The 26,985-nt window shown below is 30.1% G+C and overlaps 10 protein-coding genes across 10 annotated transcripts; 3 read left to right on the top strand and 7 right to left on the bottom strand.

Moving 5' to 3' along the window:
* Positions 1-334: 334 nt before the first annotated feature.
* PPL_08602 (uncharacterized protein) lies at positions 335-1,388 on the bottom strand (the record flags this gene model as incomplete). The annotated part of the gene is made up of 2 exons (XM_020579410.1): positions 335-847; positions 909-1,388. The coding sequence occupies 2 exons, from the start codon at positions 1,386-1,388 to the stop codon at positions 335-337; spliced, it is 993 nt and encodes a 330-aa protein (XP_020430085.1).
* A 661-nt stretch (positions 1,389-2,049) lies between these two features.
* Positions 2,050-4,285, bottom strand: gpt8 (putative glycophosphotransferase; the record flags this gene model as incomplete). Its single annotated transcript, XM_020579411.1, has 5 exons — positions 2,050-2,212; positions 2,468-2,589; positions 2,899-3,528; positions 3,652-3,997; positions 4,263-4,285. 5 exons carry the CDS (start codon positions 4,283-4,285, stop codon positions 2,050-2,052), a joined length of 1,284 nt encoding a protein of 427 aa, XP_020430086.1.
* A 264-nt stretch (positions 4,286-4,549) lies between these two features.
* On the top strand, positions 4,550-5,646 carry golt1 (golgi transport protein 1; the record flags this gene model as incomplete). The annotated part of the gene is made up of 5 exons (XM_020579412.1): positions 4,550-4,626; positions 4,815-4,862; positions 5,100-5,121; positions 5,239-5,417; positions 5,523-5,646. 5 exons carry the CDS (start codon positions 4,550-4,552, stop codon positions 5,644-5,646), a joined length of 450 nt encoding a protein of 149 aa, XP_020430087.1.
* Positions 5,647-5,764: 118 nt separating this feature from the next.
* Positions 5,765-6,632, bottom strand: PPL_08605 (DNL-type zinc finger protein; the record flags this gene model as incomplete). Its single annotated transcript, XM_020579413.1, has 2 exons — positions 5,765-5,937; positions 6,059-6,632. The coding sequence occupies 2 exons, from the start codon at positions 6,630-6,632 to the stop codon at positions 5,765-5,767; spliced, it is 747 nt and encodes a 248-aa protein (XP_020430088.1).
* Positions 6,633-7,141: 509 nt separating this feature from the next.
* On the top strand, positions 7,142-8,883 carry PPL_08606 (uncharacterized protein; the record flags this gene model as incomplete). The annotated part of the gene is made up of 3 exons (XM_020579414.1): positions 7,142-7,283; positions 7,653-8,420; positions 8,873-8,883. The coding sequence occupies 3 exons, from the start codon at positions 7,142-7,144 to the stop codon at positions 8,881-8,883; spliced, it is 921 nt and encodes a 306-aa protein (XP_020430089.1).
* A 179-nt stretch (positions 8,884-9,062) lies between these two features.
* On the top strand, positions 9,063-14,766 carry PPL_08607 (uncharacterized protein; the record flags this gene model as incomplete). The annotated part of the gene is made up of 7 exons (XM_020579415.1): positions 9,063-9,397; positions 9,488-10,162; positions 10,250-10,465; positions 11,902-11,933; positions 13,126-13,267; positions 13,798-14,591; positions 14,672-14,766. 7 exons carry the CDS (start codon positions 9,063-9,065, stop codon positions 14,764-14,766), a joined length of 2,289 nt encoding a protein of 762 aa, XP_020430090.1.
* A 205-nt stretch (positions 14,767-14,971) lies between these two features.
* On the bottom strand, positions 14,972-15,745 carry PPL_08608 (uncharacterized protein; the record flags this gene model as incomplete). Its single annotated transcript, XM_020579416.1, has 1 exon — positions 14,972-15,745. One exon carries the CDS (start codon positions 15,743-15,745, stop codon positions 14,972-14,974), a length of 774 nt encoding a protein of 257 aa, XP_020430091.1.
* Positions 15,746-16,254: 509 nt separating this feature from the next.
* PPL_08609 (uncharacterized protein) lies at positions 16,255-18,697 on the bottom strand (the record flags this gene model as incomplete). The annotated part of the gene is made up of 3 exons (XM_020579417.1): positions 16,255-16,317; positions 16,520-17,835; positions 18,349-18,697. 3 exons carry the CDS (start codon positions 18,695-18,697, stop codon positions 16,255-16,257), a joined length of 1,728 nt encoding a protein of 575 aa, XP_020430092.1.
* A 260-nt stretch (positions 18,698-18,957) lies between these two features.
* Positions 18,958-20,448, bottom strand: sfxn (sideroflexin family transporter; the record flags this gene model as incomplete). The annotated part of the gene is made up of 5 exons (XM_020579418.1): positions 18,958-19,502; positions 19,593-19,698; positions 19,788-20,022; positions 20,240-20,309; positions 20,394-20,448. The coding sequence occupies 5 exons, from the start codon at positions 20,446-20,448 to the stop codon at positions 18,958-18,960; spliced, it is 1,011 nt and encodes a 336-aa protein (XP_020430093.1).
* A 1,988-nt stretch (positions 20,449-22,436) lies between these two features.
* On the bottom strand, positions 22,437-26,610 carry limA (LIM-type zinc finger-containing protein; the record flags this gene model as incomplete). Its single annotated transcript, XM_020579419.1, has 6 exons — positions 22,437-22,548; positions 22,970-24,366; positions 24,523-25,491; positions 25,824-26,106; positions 26,197-26,353; positions 26,463-26,610. The coding sequence occupies 6 exons, from the start codon at positions 26,608-26,610 to the stop codon at positions 22,437-22,439; spliced, it is 3,066 nt and encodes a 1,021-aa protein (XP_020430094.1).
* Between the last annotated feature and the right edge of the window lie 375 nt (positions 26,611-26,985).

A 26,985-nucleotide genomic window follows, 5' to 3' on the forward strand; every position in this document is an offset into this window, starting at 1 on the left:
TCACATTTTTCAAATGTTTAAAATGAATTATTGATGTTTTTTAAATGAGACCCACATCATTAAATTCCATAAAAGGAAAATGTAAATTTGAAAAATGTTAATTTTTTTGTAAAATTCCAAAGATTAATAAATTTGAAATATTTTTTTTTTATTCGCCTTTACTGAATAAATAGGTCACCTTACCTCTAAGACGGGCAAATTTTTTTTGCAAAAAAAAATGATTTGAAAAAAACAGAAAAAAATTATTAAAACTGTGTATGTTTTAATAAAAAAAAAAAAAAAAATTAAGATTTTATTTAATTTGATCACTCTAGACTCAACCTGCAGTTCAATCTTAGTATCTAAGTTCAACAAATATAGAGTTTTCGGATTTATATTTTTTTGATTTTTGTGAATACCAAGTTACAATTGCTGACATCATATAATGGAACTTTTCAACTAATTGATTGAATTCATCAATATCTTCTTGGGTTTTGAGAATAGAGTAGTATTTTTGTTTGAGTAAGTTTTCATCTATTAAAAATTTCTCCAAACAATTATCAATTTCTTTTTCAAAGAATTCTAGACATTCTTCTACTGACCAACTTCTTTGGGTTTGTATAAAATGGAAACAATTCATTCTTTCATCATTTGCTCTTAGTTCCTTTTCATAGGAGAATAGGTCATTGAATAGAGAGACAATATTTCCTGTTTGATCTATTAATTCACTCCATAGAGGGTCAAGAACTATTTCTGGGTTTAATCTTTTCATTGAGAATATTGAACTTAAATAAAATGTAGGTCTCATACCAATATTGTTTCTTCTCATCATATAATATAAATTCATATCTATATCACCTTTTAATTTCTATAATTTTAAAATTAGATGTCATAAAAATATTTAAATTATTAAAACAAATTTTATATACCTTCATATTTTTAAAAGGTAATAAAGAAAATAAGTACTCGATAACAGTATTCTTGAATAGATTCAATAAAGGATGTTGATTTCCTAATCTATTTTCTAGATTCTTGCAAATATTTAAAGCAATTCTTTCAAGTGGAGTTGGATCTTTTTCTATTTTATCCAATTTAAAAATATTGATAAATCTATTGATATATTTGATTCCAAAAATTTCATCATGGCTATCAATAAGATCATCAAAAATTGATGAAACTAGAATAAATTGGGTTGCTAAAATAATCTCCTCTTGATCTGCTGTTGACCATATATTTCTTACAAATAAAGATGTACTTTTTATCATGATGGAATATTTTTCTGGATTCTCTCTATCTATTAATCCCGATTCCTCCATTTTTTGATTCAATTCCTCCCAAGGATCATTAGGATTTAAAGTTAAACTCCATTGCTTTGGGATTTTATCAATTATTTTTTTAATTGAGAACATTTTTAATTCTGTTTTTAATAGAAAAATAGAATTGATTGAAATACTTTGATATTTATACTTATCATTTTTTAATGATATCTACATTATACCAATTATATGTTTACTTGTAATTATAATAAAATAATCTTTCCAAAAAGCATTTGTTTATAAAATGAATTAAATACTGAAGATTTGAGATCTATATCTACTATTTATTATTCGATATCTTTTTTTAAACCAATGATTTTTTTTCAAATTTAAATCTCTTAATAATGTAAATTTTTGACTATAGGGTTAAAATATATATACTATCTTTAACAAAAGCATATGTTTTCCTAAGTTAAAAAGTGTAAAATAGGGTCAAAATATTTTTAAAAATGTTTTTTTTTTGGAGCAATTGATAAAATCATTGACGGATATTGTTTTTTAAATAACAGAAAATATTTATAAAACGAAAATATCACTCGCCTTACCGTCACAATTATATTTATACATAATATTTGCAATGTCAATTAATCCGATCTCAGGTAGTTGTATCTAATAGTGTGGTGTACACCAACGATTCAGATTTGTCTTTGTCTTTAATCCCTGACTTGATCGTTGTTTCGACCACCATAATATCACTACCAGGTGAAAGATATTTTGGATATAAACGTTAGTTTCTTTGTCATTGTATTAATATCTATGTATCGGTTGGGATGTATGAAGATTTAGACAAGGTTTTTCCTTTGAAGAGATAATTATATGACCATTCACCTGTGCTAAATAAATCCGAGTTGACTTTAATACCAACATAAACGGAAACCAAGACCAATGTATAGGTATACTTCATCTGTCGATAACTTCTTTTGTTTAGTGAATAGATCAGCTTGACGATTTGTGTAAAGAACGAAACTTTCGGCAATGGATCTACTAAACATCAACTTAAAGTAGTATATAGGGTCTTGATTTCTTTCTACACCTTCCACTGTGGTTCATGTGATGAATATCTTGTTTGGAAAATCGGTATTTCAATACCCTTCCGTTGTAACTCTTTCCAACTTTTTGATTTGAAATATTAATATGAGTTCATTTAACAATATATGTTCATTAAAATCAACCTACTCCTTCTTAAAGGTTTCATCTCTTTAATCTTTGTATGTTTAGTGAAATCTTTAGGTGAAGCAGCATCTTCTTGTTTCTTGCTGTTCTTGTGTCTTTCTCTTATATGAACGAGCCAATACTATTATTATAAATAAGTTTAAAAAAAAACAATTGTTACTATGATACACAAGATTGTATAAACAAAGAGTTGTTATATCTGATCAAATAGATAGAATGAATAGAAATGAAAATAAATATCTAAAGTGAGTGTGTTAACTTTGTTGTTTTTCAAAAAAACAAATTACCAACTGTTATTTTGAAGTTCTTGTAATAAAAATTGATTGTATGCATATATGATCAATAATGAATAAAAAATTTGAACCATGGTTCATTAATTCAGATTATTATCTACAACAATTAATTTTATTTATATTTCCCAATCTGGTACATCTGGATATAGATGATTGAAGAAATCTTCGAGTTGTTGGAGTACTTCAGGCTTTGGATTATTACCGAGTCCATCATTGAGACATACTGTCTTTGGCTCGGTCTTGTAGATATGATTGTAAACATAGCTCATGTTGGCCACAGAGTTTTCCAGTTGTGCGTAGTAGTTTAATTTGTAGGACGGTGTAAATGTACGGAAGAATCGCGATGCAAAATGATAGTAGAGAAATGGAATCGATACCATCTGGGGATGACGGAACTTTCTTGGAACGACTACATTGAATTCCTCTTTGAATGTCTGGTAGATCAGCTTGAGCAGTTTCTTGTTGAAAAAAGACGCACCGTGATGTGGATAGTGTCGAGTAGCATTACCCCAAATCCTATTGAGTAGATCGTTGGAGTGTTCGATCGAGCGATGCCACGTGTGATTCTGACGAGACGGTGGCAGAGGAACCGTCCAATTGGAGTAGTGCAACGCCAGGCCTTTCTCGTCATCGATGAAATCATCGGGATACAACTCGTTGGCAATGAAAATATCGTCGTTGAAATAGATAAAGCAATCGGCGACCTTGTCAGGAAGATTAAAGAAATTCGACTCGATCGAAACCGAGTTGAAAACGGGCAGGTGACTCTTGTTGTAAAAAAAATCTTGGTGAAAGATGAATTCGATGAACGGATCGGGTTTGTAGAACGACGGAAGTTGGCCGTTGGTGATAATAAAGATCTTTCGCACCCAAGGAGCGTAGCGCTTTACACTTCTCAAAGAGTATTGCAAACCTTTGACATCTCTGTATAGGCCGGCACCGACTTTGTCGCGATACTTGCTGATCGATTCTATGAAATCAGGATCACTTCCGTTCACCCAAGTATAAACCAAATCGTAATAGGGACATTCGAATAGCGGTTTCTCTTCATCCGTTGTTAACAACGGTGATCGATAAACATCGATATCTAAATCCGGTCTAATTGATTTATGATATTGTATAATATGTTGTTGTGGTTGTTGTTGTTGATCTAATTTTGATTGTACTACAATATTATCTTTTTGACTTTTAACACTTTTATTTACTATTTTACTACTACTTCTACTATTATAATTACTATTATTTATAATTAAATATAAAAATACTATCCAAACAATTCCTAGGAATATTAGAAATTTATTTATTTTCTTGAGCATGTTCAAATACAAATAATAACAAATTATAAAATAATTAACTATCTTTACATTAGTATATTTATAATATATATATATTCATTTAGAATAGAAATAGTGTAGTATTTATATAATTAGATAGTTATACTAAATATAACATCACTTTGATTTAAATGTATATACAGACTTAACTAAAGACTGTCATTCACATTATTACAGAATGGTTAACCATTCATTATACAAAAACAACAGACTTTTGCTTATTATTATCTACATAATGGATGGAATAAATATAAAAAACAGATATTCTAGTGTAGTGTGGGTAGAGGTGGTTGATTTCAAGAAAAGTGTTAAAATTATTATTATTATTTTGATAAGATTGATCTCCTCTGACTATTATTGTTATTAATATTTTTAAAAATATATATAAATATAAATATATAAAACTACTCATTCAAGTTCATTGTTACTGTTATTAACTAATATATATACTTTAATGACTCAATTACAAGGTCATAAAGTTTATGAGTCATCAAACTTAAAGTTAATGAAATATCTCACGTGGTTTTCAAAGTGTGGTTTGCGCGTTTTTTCAAAAGAATAAAATTTTTTAATATTTTTTGAATCGTTAGTTTGTTGACTTCAATCATCTATTATTTTTTATTTTATTTTTGGTTTAATAAATCTGTTTATCAATTATATAACTATCTTTGGATTTTATTTTATTTATTATTGTATTTTAACTTTAGATATTTATATAGAGAGAGAGAGAAAGAACGATTAGAAAATGGTTTTATCAGATCAACAAAGTATGTGTGTCAACAAAGTAATCTTGATAAACCAAGACAACAAACACATTATATAAATTTATCATAATATATATAAATATATATATATTTGATGTGGATAGTAACTCTGTAGATTCGTGTATACTAATATTAGATCTTTCGTTGGTCAATATGATATTCTTATATAGAGATTGGAGTTATGCTCTCTGGTATGGGTATATTTTTTACATTTTTTGGATTCCTGATGTTTTTTGATAGAGGTTTACTTGCAATCGGAAATGTAAGTGTTGTTGAAAAGAACACATTGATGTGGCTACATAGAAAGAGATGTTGGAATCAATTGATTATATGGTTGAAATTAACTCACACTCTTCTGTTTATTATATATATATTATAGTTATTGTTTTTAGCAGGTATAGGATTGGGACTTGGTCTCGTTAGAACATATACTTTCTTCTTCCAAAAGAAAAAGATGAAGGGAACTATCTGTTTCTTCTTTGGTATCTTTTTGGTGATTGTAGGACGTACTATTTTTGGTTTAGCAATCGAAGCATTTGGTTTTATTAATCTATTTGGGTAAATATCGATAATCGATAATCAATAATCAAAAATATCATCATTATTATTATTACGGAAAACAACAAAACTAATATAAATATCTTTGTTTTACTTCAAATCTAGTGATGCATTCCCAATTGTAATTGCAATTTTAAGAAAACTTCCAATCATCGGAAATATTTTGAATCATCCAACAATCAATAATTGGTTAAATAGAACAGATGCAGGAAGTGAATTACCTTTTTAAAATAATAAAATAATAATAATATAATATATAATAATATATAATAAATAATATATCTTTTGAAATATGTATAGATAGATTATTTAATTATGTTGATTTTATTAAAGTTGCGTTGTTCTGTTCAGTTAGATCCACTTCCAATTGATTTATTACCATTACTACTATTATTATTGTCATTGCTATCTGAATGAATATCAGTATCTTTGTCTAATGTTCTTTGAATCTGTACACCTTTTGCAGCCATGATCTCTTCAATTGTTTTACCTGTGTTATAACCTGTCCATCCAAGATGATCTGCAATTAAATCTACATAATGTGTTGCAAGTAAGTAATAAGGTTAAAGATTGAAAATGAAATAGTAGTAATTTAAATACTACTATCTATCTATATATATATTAATATGTGAAATACATACGATATTTCTGACAACCATCACAACGAATGATTACGACACCTTTATGATATGAATGTTTTGAGAATGTCTTTTTTGAACGGAATCCACATTCCTCTGACTGACCCTCTGGTGTATGTGTACAGGTGAATTCAATATAGTATTGTGGCTCTACTCTAATGCCTGTATTTACAGCGGTTGTTGTATTCTCATTTTGATTCTCTGTGTTGATATCTACCTCTGCAGGTTTTGCTTCTGGCGATACTTTTATTTGTTGTTGTTGTTGTTCATTTGATATAGTGGTAGTAGTTGGTTGTTTTTCATCTTTTATAGTTGTTGAAGTAGCATAGAATCTTCTGCAACTCTCTTCTTTCAATTGCTTCTGTTGATATGATAACTCTCTAAAACTATTAAAAGTAACAGACGATGACGACGACGACGATGATAAAGATCGTTTATTAATGATGTTATTTAGATTTTTAAAACTATATCCAGTTGTAGTAGTAGTAGTATGATAGCATTTACTTTGTACTTTACTACTACCAATAAAACTATTATTATTATTCTTCAACAAATTAATAATCTTTAATTTATTCATTCTTGTGAGATAATGTTTCAAAAAAAATAAATTTTGTCGTTTTTTTGAAGTCCTTTATTTTGTTTTTCTTTATTTTTGTAATTTTATAGTTCGTTCATTGTCATCATGATTGTCTCTATCATAGTTTTTATTATATACATCAGCTAATGTTTAAATAGATCAGTTATAGTAATAAAAAAAACACAATAACGCGATGATCTTGTACCAAAAATACAACAAAAGTTTATTCACCAAACTTCACAATATTATTACACTTTTAGAGATCTTAAGATTTGTTACTAATAGATTATTCATTGGTAAGTTAGTTTGTGATTGACAATAATGATATTCTTTTAGTTTTGCAAACTGAGTTATTTGTTTTGATGATTGACAAATGTATAATTGAGTTACCCATTCCAAAAAAATAATAAAATTTTAAAAAATAAAAATTTCTGACTATAAATTAATAATAACATTTGTTATTTTTAACATAATTAAATTACAAAAATATTATTATTTATTTATTTACAATGGATAAAATAACTAATGACCAATCAACAACCACAACAACAACAACAACCACAACCACAACAAGCTCATCAGTAACAACAAATGAAAATAATCAAAATCAAGATAAAAAGAAAAGAATAAGCAAATCAGAGATAATATCAAGTATTAACTTTGAAACATCTAGTAGAGATGATTTAAAGTTATTAAAGAGAGACCAGTTATATCAGATGTGTATTGCCAACAAGATAAAGGTCAACAATTCTTCAACCAAACGTTTCATTTTAAATGCAATAATAGAGGGTAGAAATGCTCTTGTGGAAAGTGCAGTCCAAACTTTCGATCTTGGATATGTGGAGATTATATTGCCAGTGTTGATTATCACCAGGATATTCCATTACAGTTGGAAATCGATGACCAATAGATCCAGTGGATTCTTCTCGTACAGCAATGCATTGGCCTTGACCAGAGTGAACAAACAATTCTTTGGTATTGTCAGTCAGATGTTCAACAATGTCGCTTTAATCCCAAAAGTACAGGAATCCTCTAGTTTCCACCATGGTAAATGGTCCACTTCAAAGACATTGGTGTATCCAAATATTGATCGACTTATCAATGACTGGTGTCCAATCAAGTATATCGTAAAGTTACAACTCAACAAAAGAATGTTTGAATGGTTAATGACGTTAGAGAATGTCGAGACATATATCTTTTCCACCGTTGAGAAGCTGCACATTCATTGGAATAAAGTTACCAATAATTGGAATGGAGTTACCTCTCAAAAGGTTAGTGTCACTAGTTTCGAGATGATGGCTCTTACCATGCCAAATCTGAGATATTTCATTGCCAACAAAATCATGATCAACGAACATTTGAGAACTATAGGAACAATCAATTCACTCAAGAAGATAAAGATCATAGGAACATGCCAATTTTCTTTATTTAATCTCCTCGATACTATACCGACTCTGGAAGAGATCACTTGTAGATATGTCGAATATGGTATACTTATACCAGATTCACACAGAAATAGGATCAGAGAGTTGTCAAATGTTAGTATTAGAAGCTATTCTATTTATCACTTTGATTTCCCAAATTTGAAAAAGATTGCTTTTTCACAATATTCAAGTACCGATATATTCAAGCATTTCAACGAATCAACTTTCAACATCACTCACATTTCAGTATTCTTGTTCCCCAATCTGGATAGCTGGTTTGATGTCATCAATAGGTTACCTTGCATCGTCATTGTAGAAGATCAAACTGAACATTCGACACAGAGTACTGGTGATAAAATTAGTAGTAAATTCAAAAAGTGTCTTTCATCGACAATGTCGCAATTCATCATTACGGTAGACAAAGATGATGAATTTGATCGAGACAATTTCCTGAGAGACATGGACTACTATTATTCACATCAATCCATCAATAGTACCTCCTTAGGTAACAAAAAGTTAATTTACTACAAAAATAAGAGCTCTGACCAATGTCAACTTTGTACACCACAACCATCTTTTCTTCATAAATCAAATAGAAAAATTAATTAATATTATATAAATAAATTCAGAGTTAAATATAATAAAAGAATATAAATTTAAATAATTGTTAAATAAAATAATAAAAAAAAACAAATTAAACGTTTTGAAAAAAAATTATATTATCAATAACAAAAGTTTATTACAAATTTCTACACTTTGAAAGATCTAAAGAAGTATAGGTTCAAAGTTGTTATTAATAGATTAATAATACAATAGTTTCTGATTGACAATAACGATACTCTTTAGTTTTGTAAACTGAGTTATTTTTTGATGATTGACAAATGTAAAATTTGAGTTATTAAAATTTCCAACAAAAAAAAGAAAAAAAAACCAACTTATAAATTAATAACATTTGTTATTTTAAAATAATAAAATTACAAAAAGATATAGATATTTCTTTTATACAATGGATAAAATAACTAACGACCAATCTACTATAACCACCACCACTACAAACAACTCAAAAGATAGTAATCAAGATAAAAAGAAAAGAAAAAGCAAATCAGAGAAATTAGAGATAATATCAAGTATTAACTTTGAAACATCTAGTAGAGATGATTTAGAGTTATTAAAGAGAGACCAGTTATATCAGATGTGTATTGCCAACAAAATACAGGTCAACAAGTATTCAACCAAACAATACTTTTTAGATGCAATAATAGATCGTAGAAATGACAATCATATTTTACAACAATCACTGGTAGAGAATCCAGCCAATAACTATCATCGTGGACATGTGGAGTATATATTGCCTGTGATGATTATCGCCAGGATCTTCCATTACAGTTGGAAATCGATGACCAATAGATCCAGTGGATTCTTCTCGTACAGGAATGCAATCGCTTTGACCAGAGTGAACAAACTATTCTTTGGTATTGTCAGTCAGATGTTTAGCAACGTTGTCTTACTCCAAACTGTATTGGAATCCAAGAGATTTCGTTATTATCGTAGATGGTGCACTTCAAAGACATTGGTAGATCCAAATATTGATCGACTTATCAATGACTGGTGTCCAATCAAGTATATCGTAAAACTTCAAGTAAACCAAACGATGTTTGAATTGTTGATGAAGTTGGATAGTGTTCACATGTCACATATCTTTTCAACAGTGGAGAAGTTTCAAATTGATTGGAATGGAGTTACCTCTCAAAAGGTTAGTGTCACTAGTTTCAAGAAGATGGCCTTTACATTGTCAAGTCTCAGATATTTCATTTCCAAAGATATCCATATCTTTCCTCATTTGAAAACCATTGGAACTATCAAGTCACTCAAGAAGATTAAGATTATAGGATCACAATATTCTGTAATTGATCTCCTCAAGAATATACCAAATCTCGAAGAAATCACTCTTTTTCCACTGAAATGTTGGGAAATACCAGCTTTATACAGAGATAGAATAAGAGAGTTGGCATCTGTGAATCTTAACTACCATCCCAATGGAACAATTGATTTCCCAAATTTGAATAAGATTGAATTTACACAACCTTCAAATACTGATATATTCAAGTATTTCAACGAATCAACTTTCAACATCACTCACATTTCAGTATTCTTGTTCCCCAATCTGGATAGCTGGTTTAATACCATCAATAGGTTACCTTGCATCGTCATTGTCGAAGATCAAACCGTACATTCGACACAGAGTGCTGGTGATAAAATTAGTTGTAAATTCAAAAATAGTATTTCTTCGACATTATCGCAATTCATCATCACTATAGCCAAGGGTAAATTCAAAAAAACCAAATTTCTTAGAGACATGGACTACTATTATTCTCATCAATCTCTCAACAGTACATTGGGTAACAGAAAGTTAATTTACAAAAAAAAATACATAGAGTGATCCTCTTTTCACACAACATCAACAAATCACTATCTTTCTTAACAAATCAATTAAGAATAGAATAATTAAATAAATAAAATATTAGTAACGTTAACTTTATTATTACTATTTTATTTTTCTGAATATTAAATAATTTATTTAATAAAATTTTTGTAGATTCTAAGATAACCATCTTTAAATAGTTAAAAAGAAAATGATCTTTTACGAAAAAAGTAATAATTGAAATTATTGTAAAAGTAACTGTAAAGATGATACAATGAAGTTAACCAAGAGTCACGAAAGTACATATGATCCCACCATAACCATTAATAATATTTATCTCCGAAAGATCAGATGAAATTAAATAAAAAGAGTAAAAGATCTGTTATTTAAAAGGTATTTATTATAATAATCAAAAATGATTAAAAAAAAAAGAAAAACAGTTACACTTGGTGGTTGGATTTTTAAGCAAATATTTTAATAAAAACAATTAAAATAAATTAGATGATCATAAATGGAATAGTTTAAAAAGATTGCTGCACAGTGACATCAAATGTTACTCAGTGTATCACGTAAATAAAAAGAATAATGCCCAACACCAACACCAACACCAATAACAATAATAGTAATCATCAAATGAATTAAATAATAAATTCCCTTTTCTCTGATTAAAAAAAAATAATAGAAATAAATTAAATGATAAAAAGCAAAAAAAAAAAAAAAAAAGATAGGGGTTAGTTGACAATTATACAAATATTAATTCTTGAGTTGATAATTAATAAAATAGCAATCAACAAATTATTAAAAAAATTAATTAAACTACTACATTTTTGATTTTTACAAATGAGGTAATATGAGGAAAGCGAACCACACTCCTCTTGCTATTACCAAGCATTGAACACACATTGCCAATATCTCTTTCGAAATCCATCTTTTAAAAGGTAAACCTAATAATCCCACAGACTATCCTGAAATTGAATTGATTTGTGGGTGTTGTGCAACAAAAAAAGTCAATAGATACTCTTTATGATATTATGAAATACTATAACACCCCCACACACTAACCCCCCCAACACTCATGAAAATTCTAATCATCGTCATATGTCCAATGTTGGAAAAAACAAAAGAGTGTGGGTTGTTGGGGTAACTTCCCGATGAAAAAAAAAATGATTTCATTATTCATGAATGTGTGTGGGAATTATGTTAGTGGTGTTGTTGTTTACTTTCATTTTATTATTTTCCCTAATTTTGTTATACAGATTAAAGTAATAAATGAAAGTAGCAAAAAGTTAACAATGTGTATGATGGGTGTGTTGTTGCTGCTGTGTGAGTGGTAGTGGTGGTAGTAGTGTGCTGAACTGTTGTTGTTGTTGTTGATGTGTGATGACAGAAGTAGAAATAGAAATATCACTTTTTGATATTATAGCAAAGACTGTAGGCATGAGAATGAGAGTGATAGTATAGAGATGACATTGTGTGTTATTGGTAGCACGAGAGTGAGAAGTACAGCAGATAGATGGCAGGACATAAAACAGGCGAACAACATCATGCAATATTGCTGACCAAATTCATCAATAAATATCATGAATAGAAATAAAAACACCAATAACATTTGCATTGCATATAAATAATCTAATTATTGTTGTTGTTGTTGTTGTGCTGTCTGCTGCTTGCTTGTTATATATATTATTATTACTACTACTACTATTCATACAACAACAATTATATATCAGTAAAAGTAAAGCATACAAACAAATAAACAAATATCATATTTGTTACTTTTTTGGTGTTTTTCTTGTTGCTTGTGGTATAGAACTATTACCATTACCAATACTTACCACACCAGCATCGCTATCAGCATTTGCGTTGTGTTGTTAGAGTTTGCATTTGACTCTACAGAATTAGATCCAAACTTATTCAGTGTTTTCTTTTTTTATATTATTTTTCTTCTCTCTCACTCTCTTTCTATTTCTGTTTTGGTGTAGTGTTGCAACAGCGTGTGACCACCAGTCAAGTCAAATTGATACATTAAATCATTCAATTCAATTCAATTCAGTTCAGTTCTTTTCTTTTCTTTTCTTTTCTATTCTGGTTAGTCTGTGTGTGTTTGTGTGTTGTAGTGTGTTAGTGTTAGTGTGGTGTGTCTCTCTGTATATCATCTGTATAATACATGTGGTGAGTGTGTCAGTGTATTTCTGAAGTGGTTTATGTTTTTCTTTGTCTCTTTGCATGTCTATCTGTTGTCAGTATAGTCTTTATCCTGTTGGTGGTATATCCAGTTTTACATCTTCTATCTACATCTTCAAAAAAAAACTAAATTAAAAACTAATCAAACCAAATGAAATAATCCATCTTTGGAATAAAAAAGATTCAATTCATCAACATCTTTTACTTCTACTACTCTCAATTCTACTAATATTACTCTTGTTCTTCTAATTTATTATTGTTATTGCTACTTCATAAATCTTCATTTAGATATTTTCTTTTAATTAATTAATTCTTTTCTCTTTATAAACATTCATCCATTCTATTTTTAATTACTCATTTCAGTTCACTGACCTGACTAAGATCTTTTAATTTCATTCATCGTATAATTATAGTCATCATCATCAACAACAAACAAACAACAATATTTTTTATTTATTTATAGTCTATATTAATATAGTTAAAAGACCAAAGCCTTTTACTCTTAGGTCTTTATTATTTATACCAACAAATAGTAATTATATTACTTCACAAAAAAAAAAAACAAATATCTCATTTTATAAATATCTATTGACACCACCACACAGGTAATTGCTCTTTACCACAATTCACATTTCATATCACCCATTACCCAATAATAACTAAAAAAAAACAATTATTTATTATTTTTATATATATATAAATAATAATATCAATCATCAATAACAACTTCAATGATCTTTTATCTGTAATCTACTATCTTATCTATAAATATAATCATTTATATAAATATATTTATATAAATCTTTTTTTAAAATCAAAAACAAAATATCTATTTATTATTTTTAATTTATCTAAATATCTATTTATTTATTATATATATATTAATATTATATATTTATTAAAGTAATTATATAAAATTAATTTCACAAAACTTCAATTTTTGAATTGACATATTAAATAGTTTAATAGTTTCCAAAAAAAAAAAATTAATTTTTTTATTTTTTATTTATTTATAATTTATATAAATCAAAATATTTAATCTGAAATGATAAATAACGATAGACCATTTCAGTGTAAACATTTCTTGAAAGACAATTCAAGATGCACAGTAACTTTTAGAAATAAACAAAAATAGATCGAAACATCACAACGCTCCACATGAATGTATTGATAATTGTCAACAATGTATCTCAAAGAGAATCAGAACAACCATTCAAACCATTGACTACAGAAAAGATAATGATAAATATATAAATTGTATTCATGTACACTGTGATACCAATTCGAATTATATTCACAAGAACCAGAAAGCTCGTCACATTCACAGTCGAAAATTGCACTCCTGTCTGCGTGATCGTGACAATGGTATCGAAATTGATTGTGCCGGTTGCAACGAAGTGTCACGTGTCGATCAGAACCGTGAGAACCGATTGAATGGAATGAACGGAACTGTATTCCACCTGAATGAAGCACATCACCATCACCACCCACAAACAATCATTCACCAACAACCACAACAACAGAGCAATCAAATTCATCACCAACACCTCCACTCCAATGGTGGTGCCGGTCTCAACTCTCTTCATCAACAACACAACAATAGCGTCTACCATAACTCCAACCACTCTTCACCAAATCGAAGCTCCCCTACCAATAGCAATTCATTTGTTCCACAACTACCAACTCCCAAGAACTATAATCAACATCAAAACAACTCGACAGTTCCAGACGATTTCAGTATAGTAACACCTCCAAAGGAGAAATTAAAGATTAGTGCACCACCTATTACCAACCTAAGAAATAGTCTAGAACGATCTGGATTCATTGATCTAAGCGATAGAAATGTTTCCAATTGTATACGAGAATGGAAAGCTAATTTCCATCAAAGAAACGCTTTAAATAATAATGTACCAGGTTTTTCTCCATTAAGTATGTATATTAAAAAAATTAATTTAATTCATATGAAATAATTATTTATATTAATATTTTTTTAATATTATTATTTTTAGCTTCAAAAGAGTTTTATTCAACAAAGAATAGTTTTGATGTACTCCAAGCAGCTATAGAACTTGAAGTCGATGAATCAATGCATTCAAATTTTTAATTTATCATCTTTAAAATATTTGATGATTTATTTTTTAAATATATAATATATAATATATATATATACATTATAATTAATCATATTAATATTTGCACAATATTTTCTGTGCATTCACCCAAAGTATCCCAAAAGATACTTGAACAATTCATTTGAATTAAAATAAAATATAGAAATAAAAGTTATTATATATAGAAATTAATTTATTCTAAAAAAGTGAAAATACAATTGCAAATACCAATGTAAACATTGGGATTGATACTAAGGTGGCATCGCTAGATGATCCTGATTCTGAGGATAAAGATAAATCATCGGAATTCATATCATCGTTGTTGGATGGTTTGTTTTTTTGTTTCTTTGGAGAAGTTGCTGGTGCCTCGGTTGGTTCTGGTTTTGGGGTCTTTGGTTTCCACTCTGCTTTTGGAGTAACAGTAGCTCTTGGATCACTAATTAAACCTCCGTCTTCATTGGTTGTTGGTTTTGGTGTTACTGGCTTTTTAGTTGGTGCGGTAGATGCTGTTGGGTGTGAAGATGATGTGGTATCATTTTGTTTAATCAAGGTACTTTGTCCACGTGAACCTGGAAGATAGCATGGTCCTGCTCCCTTTGCAGCATATTGACCACTCTTTACAAGTCTATTACATTCGGTAACATTTTGACAGCTGGTACATGAAGAATAACAGAATGGTAAACAATCCTTATCTGATTGGCAAGGCATATTATAATTACAAAAAGTAAGTGGATCCATATAGGAAGCAAATTTATTGGCAGGACAATCTAAAGTGGGGTTGAAATTAGCAGCATTGGAGTTGTATACTTCATAATTGTATTGAGCTGCATCGATGGGATCTTTATTTAGGGAACACACTTTTGCTGGCATATTACTACAGTAATCACTTTTACCAGTCAATTTCACACAGTATTGTGTGGATGAACCCACCATAATCATGGTAGTTAATAAAATTACTATTGATCTATACATTGTTTAGTTTTTACAATTTATTTTTATAATTATTGGGTATCTATTTTTTTTAAACTACAAAAATAAATAAAATGAAAGTTGTAACAATTAAACCAAATTACAATCCTATAAATACTTGGATTCATCACATGTCATCAAAATTTTGAATTCAATTTTAATGGGAAAATTGGAAAAGTTAAATTTTCTTGACAATCACTATGATAACAGGAGTGATGGTAGTGGTAGTGTTAAAAATTTATCTAATAATAAATGGACATTTGAAATATATTTGATGGAGGTGTGGGTTTGATGATTATTTTACTAGATTTTTGAATAATGATTAAAAAAATGTGGTGATGTAAATCACAATTTAAAAATTATCAATATCAGTATGATGTGTGGTAAAATCAAATTACCATTAAAATAATTTGAATTGTTTGAAATGTTTCCTATCACTTGTTTCTCATAGTAAATGATTATTATTCAAGTATTTGAAATTTAATGATATTTGTTACTGAGTAGTTTATATTTTAAATGTTAAAATCAACCACAAAATGATAGGAAATTCTTTTTTGATCAGTCATTTTACCAATCTGATAACTTTATATCCACTTTTTCAACGATCCCAATAAATATTTTAATGATTAAAAGAAATTTTGTAAATGTTACCAACATTTTTAATATTACAACAATTGTTTTTGATGATAGTGTTTATTTGTTAACATTTATTTATCAATAATTTTTATTTTTCTTTTTGAAAAATCCAAAGAATCGGTTGAGTGGTGTGGGATTTACCTTTCCCAATCTCTCAAACAATAATCTTAGTTGATCTCCCTTCGATTCAATTTCATGTGGACTGATATGTCCCATATAATTGAAAAATATATTCCATGTTGTCGGATGAATCGACTCCAAGTCGTAGGAAAACATCTCTATGAGATCTTTTCTTTTTGGTTTTACGTTCTCAAGGTAGTATTTGATAATACTATGTTGATTGAATACAATTGCTTTTCTCGTATAGATTTGGTGATCCAAATTATGGTGATTTAACTCTATCATGCTCTTGATAAAATCCAAATTTCCGTGACAGTAAGCAGAACGCAGCATTTCATAGAGATGCGATATATTTGAGCGCTTTGAAACAAAATTATTAAACAAATTGATATCGCCTACAGATCCACAGATCGTCCATGACTGCATTGAAAATTGGTCGTCTCTATTCTCAATGATGAATTGCATTATCTCCTCGTGTGATGCCATCAACGCACAATCCAGAATGTTATTCTCATAGAAACTTTTTGGATGGATTCGATGGACTTCCTGCACGGTCTCAAGAAATCCGAATTGACAAGCCGCTTTCATTACTTCAAATGGAGACTTTGACTGGATATTAATGGTATGGCAGAAACGTGGATAATGTTTGGCAAGGGTATACAATATGTGTCTGTGGTTAGGTAACGTTACGCTATTAATATTATTCTGGAGAAGTAGGTCTACCATCTCTATGTCGTCGTTCTCCAATGCAGTTGGTAATAATTCAGAATGAGAACTCCAAAAATGACGATCAGGCTTTAATTTTAACAAGATCTTTGCTTCGTGATATCGTTTTTTCTTTACCATGTATATAAGTGCATCTGAAGAACAGTCCTTTCCTAGAGACACCAAATACTCGAGTATCTCCAATGAATTCGCTCTATCTACTGCACTACATGAAACATTTTCTAGTAATCCGCCCAATACATATTTGACTTGTTCCATTGATCCAAATTCACAAACGATATCATTGAAAATAGACAAAGTAGCTGGATGATTCTTCTCAAAGAAACTCCTGAGATAATCTAACGATAAAACGCAATGATTGGCAACAATACATTGAATATGTTCTCTGATATGATTAACATCCATAGATGGAAGATGGGATCTTATTAGATTTAGGAATATCAACTCCATGACAATCTGGGAATCTGGCTCCAGCATTGGAATTCGCTTTAAAATACTGGCCTTAAGTTGATCAATATCTTGAAATTCATCGGATCTTAATTGATCACCAACATGTTCCATTATTCTTAAGAGAGATATTGTTACTGGCCTTCCCTTATTCAGTCTGCTCACTAGAAAAGATTGAATTTCTCCGATATTGAGTGGTTGTGTATGGATGGAGGGCATACTAAGCAATTCGATTGCCAAACATGAGTCATGTTCACATTTATCCAACATAAATGACACTGCGCAGCTTGGCTTTGATGCAGGACAAGTCTTAAAAATGTATCGGATGGTTTCAGAGTGGCGGGTTGATAGCGCTCCAAGCCAAATGTAACCGAGTGTCTCTTTTCTGGGACCAATATTATCCATTAGGTATTGCATCAACTCTATGCATGACACTGATTCAAGATACAATGTAGATCGATTATATTTTGGAAACGCCAGAACAAGTGAATTTCGAGCGATTGTTTCCCTCTCACTTGGCTTGGTGAACTTCCACAGCAGTTGAACCACATCCAATCGGTATTTTTTGACGGCTACTTCGATTAACATGACTATATTATCCAACAAAAGTGGGTAATAGTATGTAGAGGCGACGATTCTGTTAACTACAAGCTCTACGTGGGTGTAGGGTGCCTTACCAATTAACTTTTGTAGATTTTCTTTCTTTAGTGGTAGTGGCTCGTCTCGAACCATCTTTAACCACAGCAGATCGAAATAACCGTTGGAACAAAGCCAATCGATATCATTACATTGGTGATACTTTAATGATTTTGTTACCAAGTTGACTGTGGTATCATTTTTAGCAATCTTTGATTTTAAATAACATAAATTTGCAAATCTTGTCTTTGATAATATTGATAAAAATAAGATTTTATTGGAAAAAACTGATCTTATTACTATTTCTTTATTATTATTATTATTATTATTATTACTATTATTATTATTATTATTATTATTATTATTATTATTATTACTATTTTCTATCATTTTAAAATTAATATACAAATGATCATGTGATCATTAATTAAAAGTAAAAATTGTAAAAGGATGTGGTTTGAATAAATCAAATCTAGTTGGTGTGCAACTTTGGAAATTCAATGAATTTTTTTCTTTTTATTATTTCCTGATTTAAATTAACACACCTGCAAATCAAAAAGTTTGACTAATCGATTGATCAAAAGATATTAAAATTATAAATTAATCTATTTTCTTTTATTATACTATACTATATTATATTATTGGTTTTCTTATAAACCTTTGTTATAAATAAATTCTTTTATCAGGTTACCATCTTTGTCTTTGAGGTTGTGGAATCTTGGCTCTAATTTGCTAGTCTCTATGGTGGATTCTTGTGGGAAGAGAGCTATAGCTGCTGGTAGAGAGCTGTTAAAGATGGCGGCGATCACTGCCAAGTTGATTGGTAGTTTGACTTTTGGATACTTTTGAACAAACTTTAGCTTATCGACAAAACTCATGACGATGGGTGGCAGCAGCAGCGCTGGGAATGAAGTTGCAACTCTCGAGAATGCTACCTTGTAAACTGCCATCTTTCCTGCTTCTTGACTCTTTCCGTGGATCTGACCAAACTTGTCCTTCACGTCGATACCATCCTTCATCTCATTGCCACGCATAATCAGAACGTTGGCAACACCAGCTGTTGTGACTGCTGTGAATGGCACCAACATCTTCAAACCATTCTGTACTGCTACACTTGGAATCTTTAATCTATTGACTCCATATCCAAGACCTACCGCCAGAGAACATGAAATACCAACTGCCGATACATATGACTCTACAAACATATAATTATATTAATAAAAAACTATTCATGAATATTTATCTTCCTTCTCTGCTTGAAAAAAATCGATATTATTAAACATACTAAAAATTTGTTGAGTACTCATTGTATTACTAGCATTTCTATTTGCATGATTCAATGCAATATTGTATGATTGATTTATCCATTGCCAGAAAATAGTTGTTCCGATCTAATTATATTAAATGAATATATAAAATGAAATGATTGATTAGAATTTGATCATTTGATGACTGATGATCATAATAGCTAAAAACATACTGCTGGATTTGGTAAAATTAAACCTGCACAAATAACAACGTTGATTGGCAAGAAAGAACACATTCTGAATGCTAATGGGATGACATCACCAGTATCTGGGTGAATGGTGGCATCGACAACCTTTTTAGCCTTCCACAATGCATCGTTATTTGAAACCGGATCAACCAATCCTTTTTTGAATCTATCAAGTAAATCTAATGAATCCTTTACATCTTGATCGCTTACAAACATCGATCTAAAGATAAGATATGATAAGATAAAACAGAAAATGAATTAAATTAATAATCTGATCAGTCAGTTTTGGAATATTCATTGGAATTGTCTTTTGCGAAAATAAAGTTTTGTTTTTTTTTTTTTTTGAAAATGTCAATGCTGAATGATGACCGATCATCGTGTCGACAAAAAACATGTTCTTCAAAGAAAGATAGTAAGAAAACAGAGTTAAATATTACCTTGGATCTGTTACATCTCTGAAATTCTGAAATCTACCCAAGAATGTATTGTTATTGTATTTACCAGAGTCTGAATATTGAATAATAGTAGTAATTTGATTAGAAAAACTATAAAACTACAATGTTCTTTTCCTATGAAACTAACTATACTTACGTCCATCAAATATTGGTGTATTCATATTTTGTTGTTGTGGTGATAATTCCTCCATTTCTATATGATAATTACTATTTATATTGTTTTTTTTTTTAAAAAATGAAATAATGTTTCGTTTGACTAGTTATCAATCAATATAAACTAACTACTAATGATGATGATTAGGTATTATTAAAAATGATTGAGCTAGGTTGAATTGAATTGAATTGAAATAATCAATCAAATTGAATTGATAAATGAAATTGAATAAAAATAAATAATTATATATCTTATAGATATGATTTGTTGGTGATGTGGTGGTTTTTGTTTAAATGTTTTTGTTTTTGTTTTTGTTTTTGTTTTTTGTTTTTTATTGATCAAAATTATGTGCACTGCGTAGTGTTGTTGGGTGGTGTGGATGATATAATCTTGATGGTTTTAATTTATTTTTGTTTATTTTTAAAGTGTGTGTTGTGTGTTTCTGCTGCAGAGTTATTTTATTTGTGATTGGTGGAGAAAGAAATAAATAAATAAATTTTTAGATATAACTATGGCTGAGAGAATGAAAAGTTTAATATTAGTCTGTAGAATAAATATTAAGAGATAAATAAATAAATAGTGTAAGAGTGCCTGTAAAGTAGAACCTAATAATGAAACAAAAATCTTGGTTTCACAAATGTGGAATAGGGATTTAGAAAAAAAAAAAACAAAAAAAAAACAAAAACAAAATACGAAAAAATGAAAATGAAACAAAACCCCTTACATCGTTCAATTTCGAAATTTCAACCCACTTTCTGATTAAAAAACAAACAAATTTTTTTCAATGATAGTGATTAATATTATAAAATATAATAAAATATCAAACCTACTTGGATTTTAATAAAAATTAGATAATAGAAAGCATTTTTATAGTAGATTTAGATTATAAAGTTTTATTCTTGAAAATAAATTTGAAAGAGTTTGGCGTTTATGTTTCGTTAGGGAAAATGAGTTTTCCAATCTTCATCGGAGTTCGGAGCAAGCTACACCAAACCCGAGAGATCAAAGAATACAGGGACAGACATATTTATCAATGTTATGAAAGATTCAATCAAATTCTCAAAGATCTTCAATCAAAAATTTGTGTTCAAAAAATGGTTATTGTAATATGGGAAATTTATATGAGAAAATCAATGATTAGCAACTAGCGGAATAGATATTTAACAAGAGACCCTGATTAACTAGGTTAAATAAAGTTATTATTATTTTGTGTCTAGCTTAATTAACTTTAATATCATTTAGTTGATGTTGATTTATTCAATCCAAACTGACTACATGAACAACTAATGATCAATCATTGCTGCTGATTTTGTTTACAAATTTTCAACTTTTGATAAATATATTTATTGATAAATAATAATCAACAATATTTATAAAAATGAATAAAGATGTCTGTTTTCTGATCCAAATTTTTTAACATTAAATTCAAAAAATACATGTTTGCTATAAAAGTAAAAGTTTAAGTTTATAAAATGCAAATATTTTTTAGCTTGAGCTTTATTACCAGGCTTTAGAGGTTGATTATTTAACATATGTGTAGGTTAGAGAGAATGTTTGTATGATGTCATATTAAAAAAAATACTCTACAAACCCTATTTCATATCTAATTCATTCACCCCAATACTACAGGTAGTAAAATGTGATAAAAATAGTACTATTTTGATAAACATCTATCTGATAGTGAGTTTTTTTTCTTAAATAAACTTCATTTTATCAATTATAGTTGCAAATAGAAAAGGAAGAGGATCATTCTTTAATTCTCCTAAATTTTTAATTAATTTTAAATAAATTAATTTTTTTTTTTTAAAAATATAATTATAATTAAAAAAAAAAGTATAAAAGGGTGATTAATTCATTCCTTTTAATCAGTTTTGAGGTGATTGATATGGATCAAAGGATCATATCATAATACTTGTAAGTAAACTTTTTTTTTATTTCTAAATTCTTTTTTTTAATATTTCTAATTTTCTACTATTTTTTTTTTAAAAATTAAAGATATGTACCCACCCATACTCAACGGCAATGTTAGGAATATGGAAGATCCTCCGCCATGTAAGATTCCAACAAAGCCACACTCCAATTGTGCCAATCAACTTTAGACATCTCACCAGACAGTCGCTGGATATACAGATGGTATCTAATAGTTAATAGTTCTACTTATAAAAGAAATGAGCGATTTGACTTGAAGTAACACCACTCTTTGTACTCTCCATTATTAAAGTGTAAATGTCTGGTAAGAATTAAACGTTGAAGGCTTGGTTGATCAAACAATGAACTTAAATTCATTCAACAAGTAAGTCGAATAATTTTTTTTAAATTTAAAAAAAAAATTTTTGCATTAAATTTTTATAAATTACTGACTATTTATAATTTTTTTTTTTAATTTTTTTTTGCAAATTTCTCTGTCATTCAAAATAAAGTTTCATATAGCTTTCCTCCTAAAAACATCAGAAGAAATCAAAATAAAATTTTTAAAATTATTAAATAAATAATTATTATCATTATTTGGTATCTTTTTTTTTTCCTTTAAATATAAATAGGTTTGTTTGATTTATTACTCAATAATTGGAAGAGTCGGAAGAGTTGGAAGTGTAGCAGATGTTGAGTTATCATCATCATCATCATCATTATCTTTGGTCAATTGAGTAGCTTCTAAATGGTCATTGTTGTTGTTTGGCAGTACTACTTCCATGTTTTGAAGTAGCTGTTGTTGTTGTTGTTCGAGGTTATGAGTAGTATCTTCCATTGAATCGTAAGCAACCTGCGTTGGTTCAATGTTGATGTCTTCTGTGATCATATCATGATGTTCATGTTGCTGATGAATATGGTGGTCGTGGTGGTGTTGTTCGATGTGTTCATGATGCTCGTGATGCTCGTGGTGTTCGTGGTGTTCGTGATGCTCGTGATGCTCGTGATGATGGTGATGTTGCTGATGAATATGGTGTTGTTCGTGGTGGTGTTGCTGCTCGATGTGTTCGTGATGTTCAACATGTTGAGTGAGCGAATCGTCGTCCATCGGCAGAGTTGCTTCGACCTCAACTTCTACACCTTCGTGATGATAATGGTGGTGGTGGTGTTGTTGTTCATGTTCATGGTGCTCATGATGATGATGATGGTGGTGAGGATGATGTTCGTGTAGTTCATGGTGTTGCTGTTGCTGGTGGTCGATATGTCCGTGATGCGCATGATGCTCGTGATGGGACACATGTTCATGCTCATGGTGAGGATGATGTTCATGTTCAAGCTCATGATGTTCGTGGTGAGCGTGTTCGTGGTGGCCATGCTCATGCTCATGGTGATGCTCGGTGTGTATGTGTTCGTGTTGTTCATGTCCGTGTGCATCGTGATGTTGCATTTGATGGTCGTGATGAAGATGCTCCGCGTGAATATGCTCATGCTGGTCGACGTGGTGGTGATGCTCATGATGAATATGCATATGCTCGACAGAATGTTCACCATGGTGCTCCTCTATATGCTGAGTAGGTTCAACATAGTCTTCAACCTGCTGAGTCGGTGAAATATGCTCATAAATAAGAGTAGCAGGAGTATACTCATCCATCATATTCTTATCTCCTTCGATATTGGCGATACCATTCTTTTCAATATTTACACTATCGGCCATTTGCTCCTGTTGCTGTACATGCTCCTCTTGGTGTTGAAGTACTTGTTCTTGTTGTTGCTGTTGTTGTTGTTGTTGTTGTTCATGATTTACAACAGCTTGTACTTGTTCTTGTTGCTGCTGTTGTTGTTGTTGTTGTTGTTGTTGTTGTTGTTCTACAATATTAACACTACCATTCTGATTATTATTATTATTATTATTATTGTTGTTGTTATCCTTATTGCTATTCTTATTATTATTATTCTTTTGTTTCTTTTCTTGAGAGAACAAGTCTAGTAGATCATCGTTAGATTCAGTGATGGGTGCAGGTGCAATGGATACACGTTGTTTTCTCTTCTTTTGTTGTTTTGACTCTTGATTGGAGTTGGTTGGTGTGTTGGAGTTTGAGGAGATCGACGACGAGTGAAAAACACACGGACTGTTCTTGATGGCAGTGGATTCGATCTCCGCGTGTAGATAGTAGGTTCCGTTGTGTGTCGGGAAGAAAGATACACCCAGAATGCCTGGACCAACCACATAGATGTAGGCAGGGTGAGGTCCGGGCACTGGAGACGGACCCTCCAAGTAGATCTGTATTGGGTGTGACGACACCGGTCCAAGTCCGGAATGAGCAGAGGTCACCGACGTCTGAACTGGATTGTCCAGTGCATCTCTGAGATGTACGTGTGCCGACATGACACGTCCCGTTGTAATATGAAGTGCAGTGGTCAACGACAAGCATGTATTCTGTGGCGATATTCTATTGAGTGCGGGATCATTGATGAATCCATCGCTAGAAGCCGACATTGTCATCAAAGAAAGTGAATTCATCTTACCTGTTTGTTTTGGCGAAGTAGTTGCAGCTATAGCTGAAGATCCACTATTGTTATTATTATTAGCTGTTGCTGATGATGATGATGATGTAGTAGTTGTTGTAGATGATGTTGATGTTGTCGTCGAATTTGGTTTGTTATTGTTGTTCAGTTTAGATGGAGTGGTATCCAATGAACCGTTACTACCACCTGTTTTACCTGGACTATGTTTGTTGTTGGCGTGAGAAGGTGATACATTGTTCCTGCTGCCTCCAGGCGAGCCCATATTCTTTAGAATCTGTGAGCGATTGCTCGCTCTAAGATTGAGACTATCTAGAGCAGCATCGCTCGAGGTTGTCGATTTGCTCGGTGTCGTCGGTGGTGCACCATTGTTCCCGATATCAAACAATCCAATTCCATCAGTATCGCTATTATTATTACCATTGGCACCACTATCACTTCCAACTCCATTACCATTGCTAATACTATTATTACTATTGTTATTGCTATTGCTACTATCATCACGATATACAGATTTATGTTGACTTGAATCTTCATCGGTATCTTCTTGATCCTCTAGATCAAGTGTATTATTACCAGCATTGTTATTATTATTATTACTATTGTTACCACTGAATGAATTGGTAGATGCACCACTTAGGTGAGGTGACTGTTTGAATGTAACAATATTTCTAATTTTAGTTCGATGCAACATTGACGATATAAAAAACTGATACTGTGTTGGAACTGTCGCGAGTAATATCAGCGAGCTCCTCGTCAGCAATGGAATATTAACAAAAATATCTTTACATATAATACATATTGGAAATGTAGTCCAATTCTTTTCTTTTATCCATTCTAAAAAGCTCTATATTTAAAAAGAAAGAAAAGAAAAGTAAATGTTATTTTAACAACTATGATAATGATAATAATAATAATAATAATAATAATAATAATAATAATAATAATAATAATAATAATCATCATCATAATAGTACTTACAATACATGAATGATAATCAATATCTCTATCTATTACTATTCTAAAGTGAGAGGTGGGTGCATCTATTAGATCGGCATTGGACTCTAGATGTTGTGTTGCCTCTGCAACACTCAGTTTGACAACGACTTGAATACGTCCACCACACTCTGTCGATTGCTGTTGTGTTGCCTGTCCGATCCAAAGCACAGTGGAGTCACACTTATCGAATGCCTCTACCAATTCCACCGTTTGTTGTTCTCTTATTCCAATCATCTGTATAATAGACATTAACTTTACAAGTTCACTTTACATTATCAAATCAATCATATGTTATTAATTATCATTCAAATAACTATATCTATCAAATTACTAATTATAAATAGTAACTACCTACCTAATGGATTCTTTTAATATTTCATTCTTTGGTGGTGATGTCTTTTGTGGCTTCTTCTTCTTGATTAGCTTACCAAGTACGGTCTTCAAATTGAAGTAGTGTAACAGTGGTAGCATTTGGTCGATTTGACCATCGATATACTCTATAACTCTATTTACTAGTAGTAATCAATACATCATAGGCATGCTTATGTTAATATAATGTGTAGAGCATCAATAATGGTAAGATAACATGTTATTGTTGTTGTTGTTGTCGATCAAACATACCATTCAAGTCTGAATCAGCATTGATATCAACACCAGACAATACATTTGAAATATCCACTAAGCAACTGACAATCGGTTTCGAAGGAAACGATTTGAATTCATTTACAAGTATCTGTGAAAACGTTGAAATCGTTCCAATTGAATCCATTTATCTCTATTTCTTTTGTTAATAAAAGGTCAACGCCCTCAAAAACAAAACAAAAAAGAAAAACAAACCGGTCAACCAACAACAATTATCAACAAACAATCATCTAATTTGATCTGATCTGATATTTATAACTAACTACTTTTATTACTTTTAATCTATTACTATTATGATTTGTTGTTTTATAAAATAATTAATCTTGGTTGAACATACATAAATTTTAATGATTATTTGATTTGATTGAATGTTCTGATTTCTGTATGTATGTGTGTGTTTTATTAAAACAAACTTCCAAGTATTTTTTTTTTTGGTTTTTTTAAACTCATACCACAAAAATCTTCTAACTTTCAAAGTTAATTTAATCCCTCACAGATCAAA

Source organism: Heterostelium album (assembly GCF_000004825.1).
Source record: "Heterostelium album PN500 unplaced genomic scaffold PPL_scaffold9, whole genome shotgun sequence".
Lineage (NCBI taxonomy): Eukaryota > Evosea > Eumycetozoa > Acytosteliales > Acytosteliaceae > Heterostelium > Heterostelium album.